The sequence below is a fragment of the Talpa occidentalis genome, unplaced genomic scaffold, assembly GCF_014898055.3.
Source record: "Talpa occidentalis isolate TD23 unplaced genomic scaffold, MPIMG_talOcc4v2.1 talOcc4.5, whole genome shotgun sequence".
NCBI classification, from domain to species: Eukaryota; Metazoa; Chordata; class Mammalia; order Eulipotyphla; family Talpidae; genus Talpa; species Talpa occidentalis.
This window is the reverse complement of record NW_023604861.1, coordinates 64,725,092-64,746,860: the sequence shown is the minus strand read 5'-3', so window position 1 is coordinate 64,746,860 and position 21,769 is coordinate 64,725,092. Positions and strand designations below refer to the sequence as shown.

At 34.6% G+C, this 21,769-nt stretch overlaps 1 protein-coding gene across 3 annotated transcripts in view; it reads left to right on the top strand.

Moving 5' to 3' along the window:
• The window catches only part of IFT88 (intraflagellar transport 88), a 156,565-nt gene that overhangs the window by 18,007 nt on the left and 116,789 nt on the right, over positions 1–21,769 (top strand). For all 3 annotated transcript variants that reach the window (XM_037527358.2, XM_037527361.2, XM_054701801.1), the window contains 9 exons: positions 4,046–4,102; positions 5,485–5,538; positions 6,163–6,226; positions 7,010–7,079; positions 10,545–10,635; positions 12,503–12,607; positions 14,633–14,735; positions 15,373–15,487; positions 18,063–18,294. In XM_037527358.2, coding sequence (XP_037383255.1) covers positions 4,046–4,102; positions 5,485–5,538; positions 6,163–6,226; positions 7,010–7,079; positions 10,545–10,635; positions 12,503–12,607; positions 14,633–14,735; positions 15,373–15,487; positions 18,063–18,294 — 891 coding nt within the window. The remainder of the gene's footprint in view (positions 1–4,045; positions 4,103–5,484; positions 5,539–6,162; positions 6,227–7,009; positions 7,080–10,544; positions 10,636–12,502; positions 12,608–14,632; positions 14,736–15,372; positions 15,488–18,062; positions 18,295–21,769) is intronic.

Below are 21,769 nucleotides of genomic sequence, written 5' to 3'. Positions count from 1 at the left end.
GTTTATACATGCACTGGGTACAGTCAGAAGCGCGGGAGGGTGAGAGAATTCACCAGAGCCAGAGCGGGGAGCAGAGCAGGTAGAAGGACCGAGGTACACTGCTGAGGGGAGCAGCGGGCGGCAGGAGAGGTCTGCGCGCCATGTGGGACCCTCCTGCGGTGGCTGGGGAGCAGCCGGGGATCGAACCGGCGCCGCAGAGGCCGCAGAGGCTTCGCAACCCAGCGCTCAACCGCTGCGCCACCGGGGAGGCCCAACTTCTTTTTTTTTTTGTTTGTTTGATTTGGACTCGTGAAAGCTTTACTACAATGTGTCTTGTTGTAGTTTTCATTGTGATAGTTTGGCATCCTTCTAGCTTCCTGTATGTGTGTTTTAATTTCTTTCTTCAAGTTTGGGCAGTTTTCTTTAATTATTTCCTTGATAGTTTTTCATCTCTCATCTCTTTCTTCTCCTTCTGGGATTCCTATGACTCTTCTATTTTCTTTCCTGTTGATAATTCTCAAAGTGTTTCTTCATTCCTTTTCCTTTGTATCTCTCTTTCTTTTTTATTTTCTTGGTTAGTTTTGTATCTGTATCTTCAAGAATACTGAATAATTCTTACGTAATATATTTTCTATTTTCATGACTTTGCCCTAATTTTTTAGCTCCTCCATTGATCTTTTAACATCCTGAATTTCCTTTATTTTCTTATTTAAAGTTTTGATCTTGTTTTGTTCATTGATTATGTTTCTCATAGCATTCTTTTTTTTTTTTTTTTTTTTTCCTGCATCTTCTCTTATAGCTCTGATTTGTTTTTCTGAGTTTTGTTTGAGTTTTTTGACTTTCTGATTATGGAAATTTTGAATTTTTCATCTGAAAGGAAGAATTTTTCTTTGTCAGTTTTGTTGGGTTCTAGAGCTTGATTTTCTCTGTAGTGTATTGTTCCCTGAGGGTTTCCTTGGATATTTGTGTTTTTCCTTTTCATTGCTTGCTTTGTTTTGGTGTATTGTAGTTGGGGCTTTTGTTGTGTGTGAGTCCTTTCCCCCCACTGTTCTGGTTGTTCACTTGATACTGGGTGCAGGTACTGGGGTCTTGTAGGTTCTGGGATATTACTAGAGCCCTCTCCAATGCTCTTTTAGGCCGTATTCTAGTGGCTGGGTGGGCAGAGGGGTTGGTAAATCTGAAGACTGAGTTGTTGGGACCTCACCTCTGCCAGCAGTGGCTCAGGGCCTGTTTCTGGTGGTCAGGAAGGGAGAGCCTTGCCGAAGATTCCTGAGGTAGCTGAGAGTTCCTGATATTGGACAAGGCACTGAAAGGCCCAGGCTGTGTCTGCTCTGCTGGGTGGCACCATCAAGCTGAGGCAGGTGCACTTCCCAGTGTGGGTAGGTACCCAAGGTGAATAACTAGGTCCTATAAGGTAGTGGATCAGGCCTCTGTCTACTCCCAAGAAACTATCAGCCATTACTGGAGACAGGGGTGCATACCTAAGAGTTAAGTGAGGGTCTCTAATATAAGAAGCAAGACACTGTGAGGCCCAGGTTGGGCAAGTTATACTTTTTTTAAACTTTTTTTTTTTTTTTTATAGAGGCATGCTTTATTTATTTGTTTGCTGGTTTGTTTGTTTGTTTTTGTTTATACATGCACTGGGTACAGTCAGAAGCGCGGGAGGGCGAGAGAATTCACCAGAGCCAGAGCGGGGAGCAGAGCAGGCAGAAGGACCGAAGTACACTGCTGAGGGGAGCAGCGGGCGGCAGGAGAGGTCTGCGCGCCATGTGGGACCCTCCTCTGGTGGCCGGGGAGCAGCCAGGGATCGAACCGGCGCCGTAGAGGCCGCGCGCAGCTTAGCAACCCAGCGCTCAACCGCTGCGCCACCGGGGAGGCCCGCAAGTTATACTTTTAAATACGCGCTAATATCTTTTTTTTTAGGTGAAGTATGGAGTGCGGTTACATTTACTGAAATTTATTTTCTTACTATTTGGTTTTTTGATGCCTCTGTTTCATTTTCTCTTCTTTCATTTAATTGCTTTTTATTATTCCATTTTTCTCCTCTGTTATCTAGGGAATTTACATTTTTTAACCGTTCTTTTACTGATTTCCTGTGATTACAATATCCATTTTTAATTTTTTGAAGTCTAGTTTTAATTAGTATTTTACTATTTCTGGGCCAATACCAGAATTTTAAATGATTTATACCTGTTTTTCAGTTCTTTTTGGTTCCAGTTTTCTGCTGAACTTTTCAATCTTTTTATTACATTAATTGAAGATATTTGGACTAGTTATATTAAAGTCTGTGTCTGATATGTCCATTAGATGTATCTTCCTAGGATTTCTTTCCATTCTTTTGTACCTCTTGGCCTTTAGTTAGGTAGTATTGCTTCTTATATGTCTTGTTTTGAATGAATACCAAACATGTAATTGAGAAGTTTTAGAAATAAATAAAGGCCATATATGTTTGTGCTATCAAGTATGAGGATGACTAGCCACATATGACTATTTATCAATACATTTAAAATAAAGTAAAATTTGGGGGCCTCCCTGGTGGTGCAAGGGGTTAAGCACCATACTATGAAGCAATCCACAGCCTCTGCAGCATGAGTTAGCTCTCCGGCCGGCCAGGGAGCAACCCACATGGTGCAGCACACCTCTCCTGTCTCGCCTGCTGCTCCCGTCAGCAGTGTATTTCAGTCAGTCTGCCTGTTCTGTTCCCCACTCTGTCTCTGGTGAATCCTCTCACTCCCCACATCTCTGGCCTGTACCCCAGCTCTTGTATGCATAAATAAATAAATATATAAAATAAAGTAAAATTTAAAAATTTAGTTCCATGTAGCACCAACCACATTTGATATCTCAACAGACACGTATGGCTGGTGATTTTTTTTATCAGACAGGACAAATACAGAACATTTCCATCACTGTAGAAAAATTTTATTGGATAGCACAACTCTCTATGTGAATTGATTTCTGCCCTCAGTTTCTCTAGACACAATCTGCTTTCGCTTAAGACACCAGCAGCTTTACCCAACACAAAATAAACACCCATTATTACATCAGAAATGATTTTATGTTTGAGATGATTCTAAATCAGGCTTTAAAAACTTATTCAGACTGATACTCTTCTAATTTACCTTTCAGTCTTTTTCACCTTTCACAGTGTAGCCTTTGTTTTCACCTTTCAGAGTGTAATAATCTTTGAGATCACAATCTAAAGCCTAGTGAATTATCAGGTCTACCTGGTTTAGACTCCCAACTCCAATGTTTTTTTCATTCCTGTCAATGTAAAAAGTTACAATCAGTTTCTTAGCCCTGCTTTTGAAATTAACATATTCCTCTAGGAGAAAAGTGGCCCCAAATACAGGCTCACTTCTCTAGTCTTCCCTTCTTTTCCTCACCTTGATATTTGGTAATGCTTCACTGCCTTCATGGTTGTCCATATATTTAAACTGAATTTTTACAAAAATGCTATTGTATCCCCAGCTTTTTCAGTTATTCTTAGAGGGGAAGTTGTTTATAACAGAAATATATCATAACTAGAAATAGAACTCCTATATGAATGATATTTTAATCAAATATTTTCAAACAAATATGCTAACAACTGACATGTTTAGAACATTTTCACCTAATTGGTTTCATTTGATTCTAACCACAATTTTGTTATCAGCATACTTTATATCCTTATTTCAAAAATGAGACAATTTAAATACAAAGATATTAAACAAACACAGTTATTAGAGGGAGAGGTGATTCTCTCTCTCCAAATCCTATGGCAATTGTTGCACCTAATGTCTATGCTAAAAAGTATGCATAAGTGATAGCCACAAACAAAAAATAGCCTTATTGTACCTTAGGCCATTTAAAAGTGGCTTTTTTTCTTTAAAATGAATATTAGAAAAAGTCTCTTTTACAGTACTGAAAATGCCTGAGCTTCTTAATGTTTAGTATAATTTAAAAGAAATTAATCTAAATATTATGTATTTCTCACTTGATGACTATATATTTTCCATTTTTTCTACTTTTCTGTTTTATAGCTTAATCTGAATTCTATTAACTATGTTTTTTCCTCCTTCCCAAGATAACTGCTAAGATACCAAGCACAGCAGTTACTAGGCCTGTAGCTACTGGATATGGGGTAAGTTTTATTTTTTCTTTTTTTCTAAGATTTATTTATTTATGCATACAAGAACTGGGGTATAGGCCGGAGGTGTGGGAAATGAGAGGATTCACCAGGGACAGAGTGAGGAGCAGAACAGATGAATCTGCTAAAATACACTGCTGAGGGGAGCAGCAGATGAGACAGGTGAGGTTTGCTGCACCGTGTGGGTCACCTCCCTGGCTGGGATTGAACTGGTGCTGCAGTAGTTGCAGATTGCTTCATAGTGCTGGCACTTAATCCTTTGTGCCACCAGGGAGGCCCCAGCGTAAGTTTTCATAAGCTGAAAATATTAAGTTCATTTTTGGTAGTTCGAAATAATTCTGGCTATAATTCAATCCATGACCTGGATATATTTTCCATTCTGGATAGTTATGAACATTATTAAAGTCTAGTTTAATTAATAGCTTTGACTATTATAGTCATTTTGATTATAAATATATCAGAAAATATTTTATTACCTTTTTGTCTTTGTAGGCATTATGTTTGTTGATTGACTTCCTGTCATTTTTCTATACTATGTAACCAAGTCCTATGTATTTCAGTTACATATTTTATATGAAGTTACATGTTATATAGATGTTATATAGATTTTTAAAACATACAGATTAATACATGAAAAAATATAATGGAAGAAAAAATTCAGGGGCATGTATTTGGGTCTTTTATTTGAGCTTTTTGGAGTGAAGAGTCTGTGTTAAAAACTCGTAATGGAAAAATCTTTTAATTTCATTGAAATTATTAATAATTTGCATGTTTTAGCTTACATGATGTAATAGAGGAGTAGCAGAAAGATGGAAGAGTAAAGTTTCCTAGTCCTTAAAATAATATGTCTTAGGGCTGAAAAAATGGTTTCAGAACCTAGAGGTTCAGGGCGCTTGCCTTCATTATGTCCCTTTGTATGAAAAAAGTAGTCTATATGTAATATAACTGTGTTTCATGTGAAACATGTATTTATTAATCAACCTAATCATGTATTACTCATAAATTTGAGTTTGGGTGGTATTTCAGAACAGGAGATAGCAGACTTTTTCTGTGAAGGATAAATCACTGAAGGACTCTGTTGCAGTTATCTCAACTCTGCATCTATAGTGCAGAAGCAGCCATAGATAATGTGTGTACTAATGGGACATAGTTGTGCTGGGCTAAAACTTTAATTACAAAGGCTAAGTGTTGTAGTTTGCTGATATCTGTTTTAGAATTTTATTGTTTGAGTTTATAACCTCAGGTGATAAATGAAAAAAAAAATTACACTTAGGTTTACTTGCCAGTAGAATGAACAAAAAAAGTTGTAAAGAAAATATTTATAACTTTGTGTATGTTTTTTAAAAATCATTTTAACTTATTTTTCTGTTTATTAGTCTAAGACATCTCTGGCATCATCAATGGGAAGACCAGTGACAGGGGCTATCCAGGTATTTTGTTGTGTGGTTTTTATTGTGGGCTTTTCTTGTGATTTAGAATATTACTACCAAAGTGGTTTTTTTCTTTAGTATTCTATTTTAAAATGTTAAAGATGTTACTTATATAGTGATTCTGATTCCTTCAATAGTGAGCTAAAGGTTGGACTCTTCATAATCCTGATGGCAGAATCTTTTTCATTTATTTACTCAGGTCTCAAGTGAAATCACATTAGGAGTGGACACAGAACTGATAGTTTGTAGATGTGTTCTGGGATCCATTATTTCTATGCTAACATTTGTAATAATTCCTGTGATTTGTCTCATAGGAGACATATAGGAGACCAACCAAAATTATAAGGCTCATATAAAAATCCATAAGAGTTGTCTTTTCAAACTGTAAGAAAGCCCAGTTAGGTAAAGGAATTAAAATTTTATAGGGGGAAAAAAAAAACAAGTGTTGAATTGACACATGAGGAGGCAGAAGTAACAAATAAGCAGGTAGTAATAATAAAATCAGTATTAAACATTGGGACTATGTTAGATATGTCATACAGACATACATATGTCATACAGTACTGTAAATAAGAGATAAATGGTATTTAAGAATACTTTTTAAATGATTTTTGTTCTTTTAAGGATGGAGTTACTAGGCCTATGACAGCAGTGAGAGCGGCAGGATTTACCAAAGCAGCTTTTAGAGGTTTGTTATATATAATCTCTACTAACAATTTTTTTTAACATCTTTCAGCTTTTTTACTGTTTTTGTATGTGTAAATGCTGTTACCATTTTGAATAAAATATAACATGCCATTGATTATAAATGCACTATTATTTTAGGAACCATGAAGAAACAAAAAGAGGAATGAAAATGTTCTACCTCTAGCGGAGTGATGATTACACTGGCATATAGTTTGTCAAAATTGTACACTTAAAATTTGTACATTTTAGTCTATATGTTAGAACTCAATTAAAAAAATTAAAGGTGAACTAGTATTTAAATATGTGACTTAAATATCAATTTAAAAATAAAATGATTATTGCAAATTAATATGTGTTACACAAATAAAGAAACCTAAAAATCCACTATTAGATTACTACATGATTGATAATTTAGAGTTCATAAGGATAGATTTCTGTGGAAGTGAAGCAGTAGGAAAGTATATAATTTTTGTTTTTATTTGTTAACATACATTTTATTTATAGTTTCGTATGTGTTAACAATCTTCCCAATTTCTCAATAATGAAATGTTTGTGTAGACATAATAAATGTACTGTTCATTTAGTAAATCGGTTTCCTAAGCCATGTAATAAATAGGTAAATTAAATGAACTTTTTATATTTTCTTCCAGCATGCTGGTTAAATTATTTATTTTCATAGATTGTTGTTCATTTTGGGGTAGTATTTGATTTCGTCCCTCAGGTGTAGTCCCTATATTTCTCATGCTGGGTTAAATTTAATATGAACTTTTATATTATGTCTCAGGCTCTGCATTTGACCCCCTTGGTCAATCAAGGGGCCCTGCTCCTCCTTTGGAAGTCAAAAACGAAGATAGGTATGTGTGTTCTTATGCTGTTGTTGTATTGCTATTATTTCTTATTTTTATTTTCCAAATACATAATTATTAAATCATTTAAAAGGTCATACCAGCAGAACAGTTGTCAAACTAGTTCTTAGAAATAGCAAAAGAATTAAGTTTAAGAAAAACAGACATATATGTTCTGTGCAATTGTAGTATTATTTGACTAATGCCTAATTTTTTGAGGTGCCAATATTGAATCTCTTGATGGCCATATGGGGTTGTAAATATAATTATATATGGTTATTTAAAAAAGATATTATAAAGAAAAACCGAGAACATATAAGAAATTAATATTAATATTAAGAAATTTAACTTTTTATGGATTAACTTAGTTTTGTGCTACTGGCTATACTGAAAAGCAAGGTATAAGTTCAGCTGCGTACATTTATTGGTATCTAAATACCATTGATATATATAGCTTACAAATAGAAGGCAACATTTACTGAGTACTCATTGTGTGCCAGGCACTGTGAAAGTATTTTACATAAGACTTAACTATTATTATCAGTTGGTAGAGAGAGAAAGTGAAATACAGAGATATTACCTTGGTAACACTTACAAATGTTAGGGCTGAGATTTGAACCAAGGATATTTATTTCCAGACTTCATTCTTTTAACCATTACATTATTTTGCTTCTGTACAATAAATGTTTAAAACTTTAATTCTTAAACCCAGATTATGGCTTATTGTAGAAATTACTAATTTCCCTTTTTTTACTAACAAGGAAGCTCTGTAAAAACATCACTTTATTTTGTATCCTTGTTAACAATAGTGCATTTGGTAATAAAAGTATGTTGTATTATTTAAATATTATTTCATTTAGGATTATTTTGGCTGCCAACAACAGAAGTCAACATCAGAAGAATCACCTGTGCAATAAGAACATTTATTATCTTCCATAGCAGGAAATCTGGAGGAGGAAAAAATGTAGAAATGGCTAATTTAATGGTTCAATAACATCATTTCTGGCTCAGCTTCTTTTTGATTCTCTTAACTTTTCTCAAGAGTCTGCCCATCCTTATGATGCCAAGTGAGCCTTCAGTGTTCAAAATCTCCGTGTAGTTAATAAAGCCTAGAATCAGAAAATTTCAATGTCTTAGGTTCCTTGTAAAAAGCAAAGGCAGTTATTCCAGGAGTATTTTACTCAAAGCAAATGTGTCTTCATTTCTTTTTTTTAATGAAACAATTACTTTAATAAGTTTAATAATGCAATCTCACTTTATTAATTTTGCATTATTTAACTATTATTTTTGTTGAGATAATAATAGTTTATATATGGAATATGATTTAAGGGTAAAGATGAATGATACTACACCACACTTAGCACAAAGCACAAGAGTCATCCTCCAAAAAGGTCAATTGGATCCCATCTTCAGTTGACCCCTACCAACCACCCATCCCCTCTGGTAGTCTCAATTCTGCATTCAGATTCCTAGACTTTGTTTTGGTTTAGTTTTATCCGTTCATTTGTTTTTTGTTGGTTTTTTTGTTTTTGTTTTTTGTTTTTGCTTTATATTCCACATGTGAATGAAGTCACCCTGTTATTTGGGAATGGACCATTTGTAAATGATCAGAAATAAGAGTTGGTGAGATTGTGGAGAAAAGGGAACCCTTGTACACTGTTGTATACTGTGGGGTCATAGACTGGTCCAGCCACTATAGACTACATTATCTAGGCTTATCAAAATATCAAAAATAGATTTACCATTAGTGTTTCAGCATGTAAGAACACTAATTCAAAGGGATATATACACTCCTTTGTTGATTACTATACTATCAACAATAGATGAATGTATTAAGATGCCTCACATACACACACATAAGGGAACTCAAATATAAAAAAGATGCAATCTTGCCATTTGTGACAACATGGATAAAACTGGAGTGGATTGTACTAGGTCAAATAAATCATAACTTCATTTTTTTTTTAAGATTTATTTATTTATGCTACAAGAACTGGGGTACAGGCCAGAAGTGCAGCGGGTGAGAGGAGTTGGTAACAGAACAGGCAGATCTACTGAAATACGCTGCTGAGGGGAGCAGTGGGAGAAACAGGAGAGGTCTGCTGTGCCATGTGGGTCACTTGCCTGGCCAGGGATAGAACTGGTGCTGCGGTGGCTGTGGATAGCTTCATAGTGCTGTGACTTAACCCCTTTTGCCACCAGGGAGGCCCAAATGTGTCTTCATTTCTCATTGACCAGAAATGCATCACATATGCATTACTAAACCCAACATTTGACCAGAGAATGAGAATCTTAATTAGACTGCATACAAGGAAGAAGGGTTACTGGCAGGCTCCTATGTTGTAGGTGTCCAACATTCATTTTCCTGGCATTTGATAGAGCAGGTAGTTACTTTGGGTTTATTTATAAAGTTCTGATACAGGTTTTTAGCTTTAAAATTTTGTGTTGTTATTTTAGGTTTAGTAATAACAATCTGTAAGCATCATAAAAAGACATTTATTTCAGTTTTCAGAAAACTAGAAAGTAGAATTCATTGTAACCTTTATAAAACCACTGTCTACTATATGGGTTGTTCAGGTAGGATTCAGTAATCCTTATAAACTAGTAAGAGTTATAGTCTCAAAGACCATGATTAAATAGGCAACGCTATACTGTTAAATTTATTCCTATAAATAATAGATTAAATAAAAGAATTTATTATTCTTTTATTAAGTCCCTATAGAGAATTAAAGGAACTTATATCTTTTCTGATATATTTGTTGTAAAATTTTATTTAGGTACTGATGTACAGAGTATTAGTGGTTGCAAAACAACATTAATGCTATTTTTCAAGTGTGATTGAGTTGGAGATACTGTATTTTTTACTAATGGAGTCAGGATTTTTAAACTTCTTCATCTTGTTAGAAATCTTCTCTCTAGTACCTACCTGGTAGTAAATAACTTTTCTCTCTTTTGTGGTATTTTCCTAACCATAAGTAAAATTTTCATTTGTCATAGGATCTTATTAAAAGAATCCACATTCATTTTGGGATGTTAACCTAATAGCACAGGTTCTAGAGTTACTTTACTTGGATTTAAATCCTGGCGGTATAACTTACTGGTTGTGTGATCTTGAGCATAATACTTTCTAAATGTCAGTTTCTCTATCAGTAAAATGAGAATGATAGTACTTGTTTCCAATGTTATTATGAAGGTTAAAGGACATAATTAGAGTAAAGCACTTAGCTCAGCATTAAATTGCACTGTGCTAAATAAATGTTAGCTATTGATATTTTTACTACTGTTGTGAATAATTATATAATGTTGTTATTAATCAATACATTTGTTCTTCAAAGCCATTTACACATTTGTCTTATCTGTGACTTACTGACGTTTAAATGCACATAATGGAGAGTGTTAAAAGTAAATTAGATTTTAGTCTATGTTATTCATAATTGAATGATTCAAAGTTCATCTGATTTTTTTCTTTAATAGCCCAGAAGAAAAGATTCGACAATTAGAGAAGAAAGTAAATGAATTGGTAGAAGAAAGCTGTGTTGCCAATAGTTGTGGAGACTTAAAATTGGTAAGTTCATAACCTAAAAGGATTCAAGATTATGATGTGAGCGTACATATGTCTGTTTTTAATCTGTGTACACAAATAAACATGTATAGATATTTTTGTTTTGACATTGAATTTTCACTGAAGTAATTATTTTCAAGAACCTACAGTTGTAACCTTGCTTCATAAGCTTCAATGCCATAACAGTTTGCTGATTTTGTAATTTTTGACATTGGTCATTTCAATGAGGCAAAAAAATTCCAATATATTGGTTGATTCAATTTTGAAGCCTGGTGGATTAGGCTTATAGCCTGCTAAGAGGCATAGCTGCCATGATTCACCAACAGTACCAAGAGATCTTTTCTTACTTAAGCCTCACTACCCAAAAATATTTTTTCCTTAATAAACTGCAAAATTATGACTTGGTTTTTAGCAGTCCAACTTGTTTTTTTTTTTTTTTTTAAGATTTATTTATTTATGCATACAAGAGTTGGAGTACAGGCCAGAGATGCGGGGGCGGGGAGGGGGTGAGAGGATTCACCAGAGACAGAGTGGGGAGCAAAACAGGCAGATCTACTGAAATACACTGCTGAGGGGGAGCAGCAGGCGAGACAGGAGAGGTCTGTTGTGCCATGTGGGTTGCTCCCTGGCCAGCCAGGGATCGAACTTGTGCTGCAGAGGCTGAGGATTACTTCATAGTGTGGTGCTTAACCCCTTGTGCCACCAGGGAGACTCTCAACTTGCTTTTTTTTAATTAAACCTGACCTTTTAGTGTGCTTTGTTCACATTACTTTCATTGTTTTATAGAAATAAAATTTTCGTAATTTGCTTAACAGATTAATGAATACCATTAAAGAATGGCCCATATTGCAAAGATCAGAATCAACAAGTGCTGGCGGGGATGTGGAAAAAAGGGAAGCCTCCTCCACTTCTGGTGGGAATGCAAACTGGTCCAGCCCTTATGGAAAGCAATATGGAAGTGTCTCAAAACGTTAATCATGTTATTCAACCCACTGATTCCACTCCTAGGCATCTGTCAAAAAAAAAAATCAAAAACACTAATTTGAAGAGAAACTGGCATTCCCATGTTTATGGCAGTACTATTTATTATAGCTAAACTGGAAACAACCCTAAGTGCCCCAGAACGGATGAGTGGATCAAGACTACTTAAAGATAAACTGAAAAACTAACCCTTAATAGCTGACTATAGAGCTGAGATACCAAGTGGATAGGAGCTGGGAGAGGGGAAAAATAGGGAGGGAGGAAGCATAATAAATGTTTATGGTAGTGGAGTATGAGTGAGTTTCTGGTGAGTGCACTAAGGCAAGAGGACCTGATGGGGATACCCCAATGTTACCTCAGTTGAAAGTACGTAAATAAATTTTTAAAAATAACCTGAAATATTTCAGAAGAATTTTTAAATTACTTAAATTTAAAAATAGATTGGAAAAACTTAATTAGAATTAAAAAAAATCCTAAAATAAGTTCGGTATAAAAGCTGTTATTACTGATTGTAGAACTGGTGCTTTTTTATCTAATTCTTAAAAAAATATTCAGAAGTTGTGAAGAAAAAAGAACTAAAACATGGCAGAAAGTATGGTGGTAAAGAAACTTAGCTTGTGGCAAATGTACTATTTTATCCTTCATATGTTCTTCAGTTAGAACAAAAAATCACACAGCATTTTATGGCGGTAAGCACCAGTTTAAACACATACTCGGGTTCTTTGTTTTCAAAGGAGTTTATGGTAAGAGTACAACAGGGTAGCAGGACATCGTGGGGATCCAAAGACCAATAATGCATCCAACCAAGCTTCATGCAGATATCCCCAAATACATAATATATTTATGATGATTGCTCAAAGGAATTTACTAAGTGTAAACTTGATTTCAGGCCTTAGAAAAGGCAAAAGATGCAGGAAGAAAAGAGAGAGTCCTGGTGAGGCAACGAGAACAAGTTACAACTCCAGAAAATATCAATTTGGATTTAACTTACTCAGTAAGTATTGTTGACTGAAATAAAAGTGTCATTGATAGAGTTTATTAGATAATCAAAGTGAGGATTCAAATCCAGCATCAGTCTAACAGATTTCTCTCTATGAGAACTATTCCAACAGTCATCAGTTTGAGTTCATTTTTGAAGGGGAAAGTTGTGGGGAAGGAACTTTTTGGTTTTCTTTAGGGTAGACTTTTAATTTCCTCAGTTAAATACATAAAACTATGTTGATGCTGTGTGTGTGTAGAGAAGGGGAAATGCTGGAGTCTTACCACTTCCTTGATTTCTGAAGACAGAATTTTGGAAATGGAAAGCTGGATATCCAGTGTTAAAGTGCTATTTATCTGGTTCCTTGGTTATTATTGGGGGTTGAAAGGCTGATACACCCTCAGGAAGCGTATACTTTTGCATTTCACTCTTAAAAAGCCTATGCAGTATGTGTGTGTGGAGGAGTGTGATTACCTCAGCATTTACAATATGTTCATAATATGAATAATGTAAAGCCTGTTGAGTAAAATTATTTTGGCTAGAATTTGTAAATTCCAGAAATATTTCCTTTCTTGTTTTCTTTTATGTAAAAATCTTTCTGCTTGAGGTGCCCAGAATTGGATTAATTAATTATTATCTTTACTTCATGAGACACTATATTAGTTGTTTTTAATAACTTGCTAAGTACTTACAAACACACCATTCCAGTTACTCTGTTGAAGATTGGTAAATTTATGCTTTGTTCAGTATGGTTAATGAAATTCTAATATGGACTTCATGGTCTGTGATTTTTCAAGAATTTCAAACTATGTAAGTAAGATATTATTCTTTGAGGGAAGTAAAAAAAAGGTAATGAATTTCTCGCAACATCTGTATAGTTCCTTGATGTTTGTATTACTGTTTAAATGGGTATATTTTCAGTGGGAAAAGTCTTCATATGCTAAACAAATGGAAAAAAAGAACTCTTGGAACTTTGAGTAAGAAGAATTTTTATATGTTTACTATTTAGAGCTAATATTTTTAAATTCCATGGAGTTGTTTGTTAGGGATATATTTATGATGGTTATCTTTTAAACCTCTAGGAACACAATTAATTCTAACTTAATGATTTAAATTATAATTCTGAGTATAGAGAAATACTATACCAATTAATGTTTAGATATTTCTATAATGTGTAATTTCTATTTATGCATAGAATTTAGTCCACTATCTTACGTATTCCTTTTCTTACCAGCAACTTTTACAGTACATGTTCATTCTTTGTAGCTCTCCCTGAGATGGCAAATACTACCTAAATTAGAAAGACAGTGTTGTAAATTACAGTTAAATTTAGAGGACAGCTCTTTTTAAATGTTCAGATTCATTTGGAATGCAACCTATTTCTGATTACTTTCTTTCCTGATTGGTTGGTATCTTTACATAAGGAGCTAATTTGTTAACTGAAAATAAGTCTCAGTGTAGTTAGAGTTTATTTAAATAATCGAAATGAAGATTCAAATCTGTAAGCAGTTCAGCAGATTTACTTTGTGACAATAAACACAGAGGTTAATTTATATAAGTAGAAAGAGTGACTCATTAACATTAAGGATGTAATTATACTTGATAGGAGGAGTTTCTAGTTCTAAATTGTCCTGACCCCAAGGATATGCTGATGCTAGGGAGAGGCAATGCAGTCTTAAAAATTTTTTTTCCCTCCTAATGAATTCACTGCAGTGATGCAAAAGCTGGGTAAAGGACTTTTATTGACCTCAGAGAGATCACCAAGGTGGCTGTGCCTAAATGTGACTATTGCTGTTTTCCGAAATACCTGATTACATGGTACTGCAAGAAATGGACTTTATCTTCAAGCAGCAGAATCCTGTACAGGATGGAACATGTGAAGAGAATTTTGCTCCTTTGCCTGCTTGAACAGGAGCAGGCTTCCCAGAAAATTTTACAATATGTTTATACTTTGTTGTAGGATTTTAACCTCTAGGAAAAGAATAGGCAGAAGAGGCCTAAAATGATCATTATGTGTTTTTTTGTAATTCTTTTCCTTAGGTTCTTTTCAACTTGGCTAGTCAGTATTCAGCAAATGAAATGTATGCTGAGGCACTAAACACATATCAAGTTATAGTGAAAAATAAGATGTTTAGCAATGCAGGTAGGTATGTTTAATGAGTTTTTCTAATAAGTATAGTTCTTTTGTAATATTAATTTACATTTTTGTACTTTATGATTTCTCATAATTTCTATGAAATATTGTTTATATGAAAAAAATATATAAATACAAAGGAAGAAATACGGGTTGGTGTGGATAATATATTCTTTTATCACAAGTAGAATATACAATGGTAACCCCATAAAACATGCTTTCCTTCATATATTCCTATGAGACTATTTTATTTAGCATTTATATAATTTTTGATAACAGTATTAAATTATATTATTTTCTTTAATACATTAAAGTGTTGTGACTTTGTGTTAATTAATTTCAAAATGTCTTATAATTTTTAAGTCCTGTATTTGTCTTAGAAGATCACAACTCCAGTTTTATAGTGTAAATCAACTCTTTTCTAGTCTTAATTTTAGGAATCCATCTGTCTTAAGTTCCTTTTCTTCACAGAAGATTAGTGTGTAAATACATGGGAGCAATATAAATTCTTTAAGTGAGAATTTCAATTAGTGATTAAAGGTTCATAACTGAGAAAAGCATTAAAGACTGTGAATGAATGTTATCTGAAATATCACAGGAAAAGTGAAAAATTGAATATTATACATATGTTGTGTTTTTTAATTAGGAAGATTGAAAGTGAATATGGGAAATATTTATTTAAAACAAAGAAATTATTCCAAAGCCATTAAATTCTACCGAATGGCATTAGATCAAATTCCAAGTGTTCATAAAGAAATGAGGTAAGTTAGTAAAACTTTGTTGTTTTTCAGAAACAATATAAGGTGTAAAAATTGAATGATTTGCAATATTTATACATGAGAAGAATTTATATCTATAGTGTTTTGTTTCCTTTGTGATTACCTGCAAATAGCATATAATGACAAGTAAAAGATTAAAGTAAAAGATTAACGATTATGATCAGTTGAAATAAATTAAGCTACAAGGCAGTTGACACCATAATAGAATTTACTGTCAAACAAATCAAAACAGCAGTCTTTCAGAACTCTCACTTTGGAATCTCAAGCTGGAAATTAAGACCTCTTTATGAAAGGAGGAATTATTTTTATGTCTTAGAAGAGAGGAAAACAGATATTTTCTGTTCCTATAATATTTCAGGAACAGAAACAGAAAGTTTCCCTTTAACAATGGGAACATGAGAAGTTTTCAGAATATTTACTGGTCATACTTTCTCCTAGGCACAGTACAATTCCTCTGTGATCATTTATTTAAAAATTCATCTTTCAAGATAATTGTTTTTGTATTATGTATGATAATTCATTATCATCAACAAATATCTAGCTTGTTAAACACAATGCTCTTAGGTACTTTTTAACACAAATGAGTCCAAGAATTTGAGCGTTTTAGAAAAATATATATATTCTATATAAATAAAATTCAGTGTTAGAGATATATGTTAAGTGCTTAATAAATAATAATCGAAGTGCTATAGTAATTGAGAGAATAATTATTAAAAACTAGAATGTTCAAGAATTGCTTTACAGGCCCTCCCTGGGGGTCTAGGGGTTAAGTCTCAGTGCTATCACTGCTATGGCCTGAGTTTTATCCCTAGCCAGGGAGCTTACCCACACATGGCCCAGCAGACCTCTCCTGTCTTACCTGCTACTTCCCTTTGCAGCATATTTCGGTAAATCCGCCTGTTCTTCTCTCCACTCTGTCTTGATGAATCCTCTCACCCCACGTATCTCTGGCCTATATTCCATTCCTTCTGCGAACAACAAAAAAAAAGAATTGCTTTACAAAAGAGGAATACTTGAGATAATTTTACTTAAGAGACTAGAATTAACATTCCATACAAAGGAAAATTCCATAAGAGCTAGGAAAATGTCAGTATTCATGATTTGATCAGAGACTAGTCCTCATGTTGAGGACTAGTTAGCAATAGGTGTGATCACATCCATTAGAATTTCTATAATCAAAAGACAAACCATAGCAAGTATTGAAGACATAGCAAAAGTGGGAATATCACACCATGATAATAGAATTGTAAAATGGTAGTCATTTGGAAGATAACTAGGCAGTTTCTTTAAAAATTAAACACAAATTTGAGCCTCCCTGGTGGCGCAAGGGGTTAAGATGTAGCCTATGGGGCTGTCCTCAGCCACTGCAGCACAAGTTCAATCCCATGCCAGGGAGCTACCCACATGGCGCAGCAGACCTCTCCTGGCTCACCCACTGCTACCCTCAGCAGTGTATTTTAGTCAATCTGCCTGTTCTGTTCCCCACTCTATCTCTGGTGAATCCTCTCACCCCCCCATACCTCTGGCCTGTACCTCAGTTCTTGTGTGCATAAATAAATAAATCTTTAAAAAAATAATAGGGCCTCCCCGGTGGCGCAGTGGTTGAGCGCTGGGTTGCGAAGCTGCCCGCGGCCTTTGCAGCGCCAGTTCGATCCCTGGCTGCTCCCTGGTCACTGGAGGAGGGTCCCACATGGCGCGCAGACCTCTCCTGCCACCCGCTGATCCCCTCAGCAGTGTACTTCGGTCCTTCTGCCTGCTCTGCTCCCCACTCTGGCTCTGGTGAATTCTCTCACCCTCCCGCACTTCTGACTGTACCCAGCACTTGTATAAATAAATAATAAATAAAATAAACAAACAAATAAATAAATAAATAAATAGATAAATAAATCTTTAAATAATAATAATAATAATAAACACAAATTTGCTATATGATTAGCAATTTCTCTCCTAGATATCTACCCAGGAGAAATGAAAACTTACATTTTCACAAAGGATTATATACCAGTGTACATAGCACTATTCCTAATAGCCAAAAAGTGGAAACAATCCAGATTGTTCATCAAACAGACAATGGATAAACAAATATGGTATATCCATACTATGGAATAGTATTTGGCAATAAAAAAGGAATGAAGTGTTAAACATGCCATAATAATGTGGAGGGACCTGGAAAAGATTATGCTAATTTAAAGAGGCCAAACGCAAAATATCATATATTATTCCATTTATATTCAATGCCTAGTAAAGGCAAATTCAGGGAGACAGAAAGTAGAGTTGTGGTTGTATAGGTCTTGAGTTAAGGACAGGGAACAATTACTAATGGGCACAGGATTTCCTTTTAGGGTGGTGGAAATAAGAATGTTCATATAGTTTCACAATTGTATAAATGTAGCAACTATCATTGAATTGTATTCTGAATTGTAAATTTATGATTAAACCTCATTAAGTTTTAACAATATAAAACAAAGTAGGAAAGAAAAAGGGAAACTGGAATGTTTTAACTGCTATCCTAAAGAATGAAGACTTTTAAAACTAATCCGTGTTTATTCTTCTTTAGGATTAAAATTATGCAGAACATTGGAATTACATTTATTAAAACTGGTCAGTATTCAGATGCCATTAATTCATTTGAGCACATAATGAGTATGGCACCAAATCTGAAGGCAGGCTTCAACCTAATTCTTAGTTACTTTGCTGTTGGAGATCGAGAAAAAATGAAGAAGGCATTCCAAAAATTGATTGCTGTTCCATTAGAAATTGATGATGATGATAAATACATTTCACCAAGTGTGAGTATGAAAACTTTTAAGTAGCCAGAACTTAGTTATTTGAGCTTATCTATTTCCAGAAATGAAACGGGTAATGGGTCACCATATAGGTTTCTCTCTGCCCTATGTTCAGTTGTTTTAATTAACTAAATTATATAACTAATTTAATTATTAATTAAAGAACAAATTCTCATTTGTTATTACATTAGATTGAGAATAGGACTCTATTGAAATAGGTCTAGAGGTTATGGTTAAAAGACTGAACAAATTTAGAGAAAAAGAGAAAATCTTGTGAAAAATAAGATTATGTATTATTCTTTATGAATATCTTGATCAAGGAAGTGTCAGTGCTTTTGTCTGACCATTTCTTCAGTCATTTTTCAACAGTGGAGACTGAAACCATGTGTACTAAGTATATCAAGAATTAAAAAAAAACGTAATTCCTTATCCTTACTCATAAAATGGAGTATAATACAAGTGTCCTCTTTTCGTTATTGTCTTGAGGAAATATTATATAATATTAAGTGAATAAATACAGATATATATTCATGTTAATATATTCATTAAACATAAACTGGAAGTATTAGCATGTGACTGAAGAGTACCCCAGACTCCAAATTGTTAAGGGGTGCATGCTCTAAAAGGGATCTGGCCATCTGCACTAACAAAGGCAAAGGAAGCAGACTCTTACCATGAAAAATTTTTAACAGAATTATTGTGCAGAAGGAACTAGAAGATATGATTTCACGTGACAAAATTGAGAAAATTACTCATCCCCTCATAGGCAGATGCCCAGCCAAATAGACTCAGTGTGAGCCAGTGCCACAGAGGTACCAAGCCTAAGGTACCTTTTGGCAAGGAACCAGATAGCTGATCCCAGATAGCTGGGACAGAAGGAGAGATTCAAAATTGAAAATCTGTCACATGAATGGTGCAGCAGACCTCTCCTGTCTCACCCACCGCCCCCCTCAGCAGTGTTTTCAGTCAGTCTGCCTGTTCTGCTCCCCGTCTGTCTCTGGTGAATCCTGTCACCCTCCTGCACCTCTGGCCTCTACCCCAGTTCTTGTATGCATAAATAAGTAAATCTTAAAAAAAAAATCTATCACATGAAGATAATAGCTGCCATTATCTCTGCCAATGACCAGGAGCAGCCTTCCCATGTGTCCCTCACTCTCATGTCTCTTCCAAGTGTCTCTACATGTGTCTCCACGTCTCTCCTCCCATGTGTCCTGTTTCTAGCAGTTCTAAGATGCAAGTCAGAGCAGAAAAAGCAAGAGAAAAGGAAAATAAATGTGTTCAGTTATAAAGCAAGCATGACTGCTTGACTCTGTCCCTAGTTCCCAGTGCCCCCCTCATTCAGGAAGTCAAGTACATGGCATGCTGGTTTTGGTATTAGTGTAATGTTGGCTTCATAGAATGTATTTGGTACTATTCCTACTTTTTCAATTTTTTGAAAGAGTTTATGAAGGATAGGCACTAATTCACTGCTGAACATTTGGTAGAATTCAGTTTTAAAGGCATCTGGTCCTGGCCTTTTGTTTTTGGGGAGTGCTTTGATTACTGCTTCAGTTTTGCTGCTGTAATTGGTCTGTTTAGTTGTTCTATTTCTTCTTTATCCACATGTGGATGATTATATAGTTCTAGGAATTTATTCATCTCTTCTGGATTGTGGAATTTGTTTGCATTAAGTGTTCCTAGTAATCTCTGATTATTCTTTTGATTTGTGATCAAATCTGATCAATCAAATCTTGATTTGTGATCAAATCAAGTCTGTTGTGATATCTACTCTTTCATTTATAATCCCATTTTTATGTGTTTTCTCCCATTTTTTTCTTTGTGAGCCTGGCTAGAGGATTGTCTATTTTATTTATTTCTTCAAAGAACCAACAATTGGTTTCATTGATCTTTTGCAATGTTTTTTTTAATTTCCATTTTGTTTATTTCTGCTTTGATGTTTATGATTTCCTTTCTTCTTCTAGCTTTAGGGTTTTTGTTGTTGTTGTTGTTGTTCTTTTTCTAGCTCTTTAAGATATGAGATTAGGTTGTTTCTTTGAGTTCTTTCTTGTTTCTTAATGTGAGCCTGTATTGCTATATATTTTCCTCTTATTACTGCTTTTGCTGTACCCCATACATTCTGGACAGTGGTGTCCTTCTTGTCATTCAACTCAAACTATTTTTTAATTTCTTCTTTGATCTCCTTATGAGTCCAGTGGTCTTCTAGTAGTGTGGATTTCAATCTCCATGAAGTGGGAGGGTTCCTTGTTTCCTTTTCATGATTTATTTCTAGTGATGCCTTATGATCCGAGAAGATAGTTGGAATGATTTTGATCTTCATGTATCTGTTGATGTTTGTCTTGTGGTCCAGTATGTGACTGATTCTGGAGAATGATCTGTGTGTGCTTGAGAAAAATGTGTACTTGTATTTTTTTGGGTGCAGTGTCCTATAGATGTCTGTTAAGTCCATGAGTTCTGTGTGTTTATTTAGGGCTCTAGTGTCTTTGTTTATTTTTTGTCTCATTGATCTGTCCATTGGTGAGAGTGGGGTGTTGAAGTCTGCCACTATATATGTATTTTCTTTAATGTCTGTTTTCAGAGCTGATAATAATTGTCTAATATAATTTGGTACTCCTTCATTTGGTGAGTATATGTTGATGAATGTTATATCTTCCTGATGTATTGTCCCCTTGATCATAATGTAGTGTCTGTCTATGTCTTTTACCTTTTTTAATTTGAAGGCTGTTCCTGCCTTCTTTTTTGGTCCATTTGCTTGTAGGATTGTTTTCCAACGTTTTACTTTTAGCCTATGTTTATCTTTTGTGGTTAAATGTGTTTCCTGGAGACAGCAGAAGTTTGGATTTTGTTTTTTAATCCAGCCTGCTACTCTGTGTCTTTTTACTCATGAGTTTAATCCATTTACATTTAGAGTTAATATTGATATGTTGGCATTGGTATTTGCCATTTTGTTTATCTTTTTTGTGATTTTATTCCTCCCTTTATTCTGTTCTTCTTGATCATTCCTCTGTTGGTTTTGTCTTTAGGACTTCTTGTAATATTGTTAGGAGTGAGGGTTTAGTTGTAATGAATTTCTGGAGTTTCTGTTTGTCTGAGAATGTCCATATTTTTTCCTCATAGAGGAAGGAGAGCTTTGCAGGGTAAGGTACTCTTGGTTGGAATTTGCTGTGTTGAAGTTTGTTGAATATGTTACTCCATTCTCTTCTTGCCCATAGTGTTTCTTCAGAGAAGTCTGAGGTTAACCTTACTGATTTTCCCTTGTAGGTTATCTGTTTCTTCCCCCTTGCCAGTTTCATTATTTTTATCTTGTCTTGGCTCTTGCAAGCTTTGCAATTATGTGTCTTGCTGTAGTTTTCTTTTCATTGTGGTAATTGGGAGTTCTTCTCGCTTCTTGTATGTCTATATTCGTCTCCTTTTTCATGTTTGGGAAGTTTTCTTCAGTTATCTCCTTGAATAATTTCTCAGATCCTTTGTCTCTCTCACC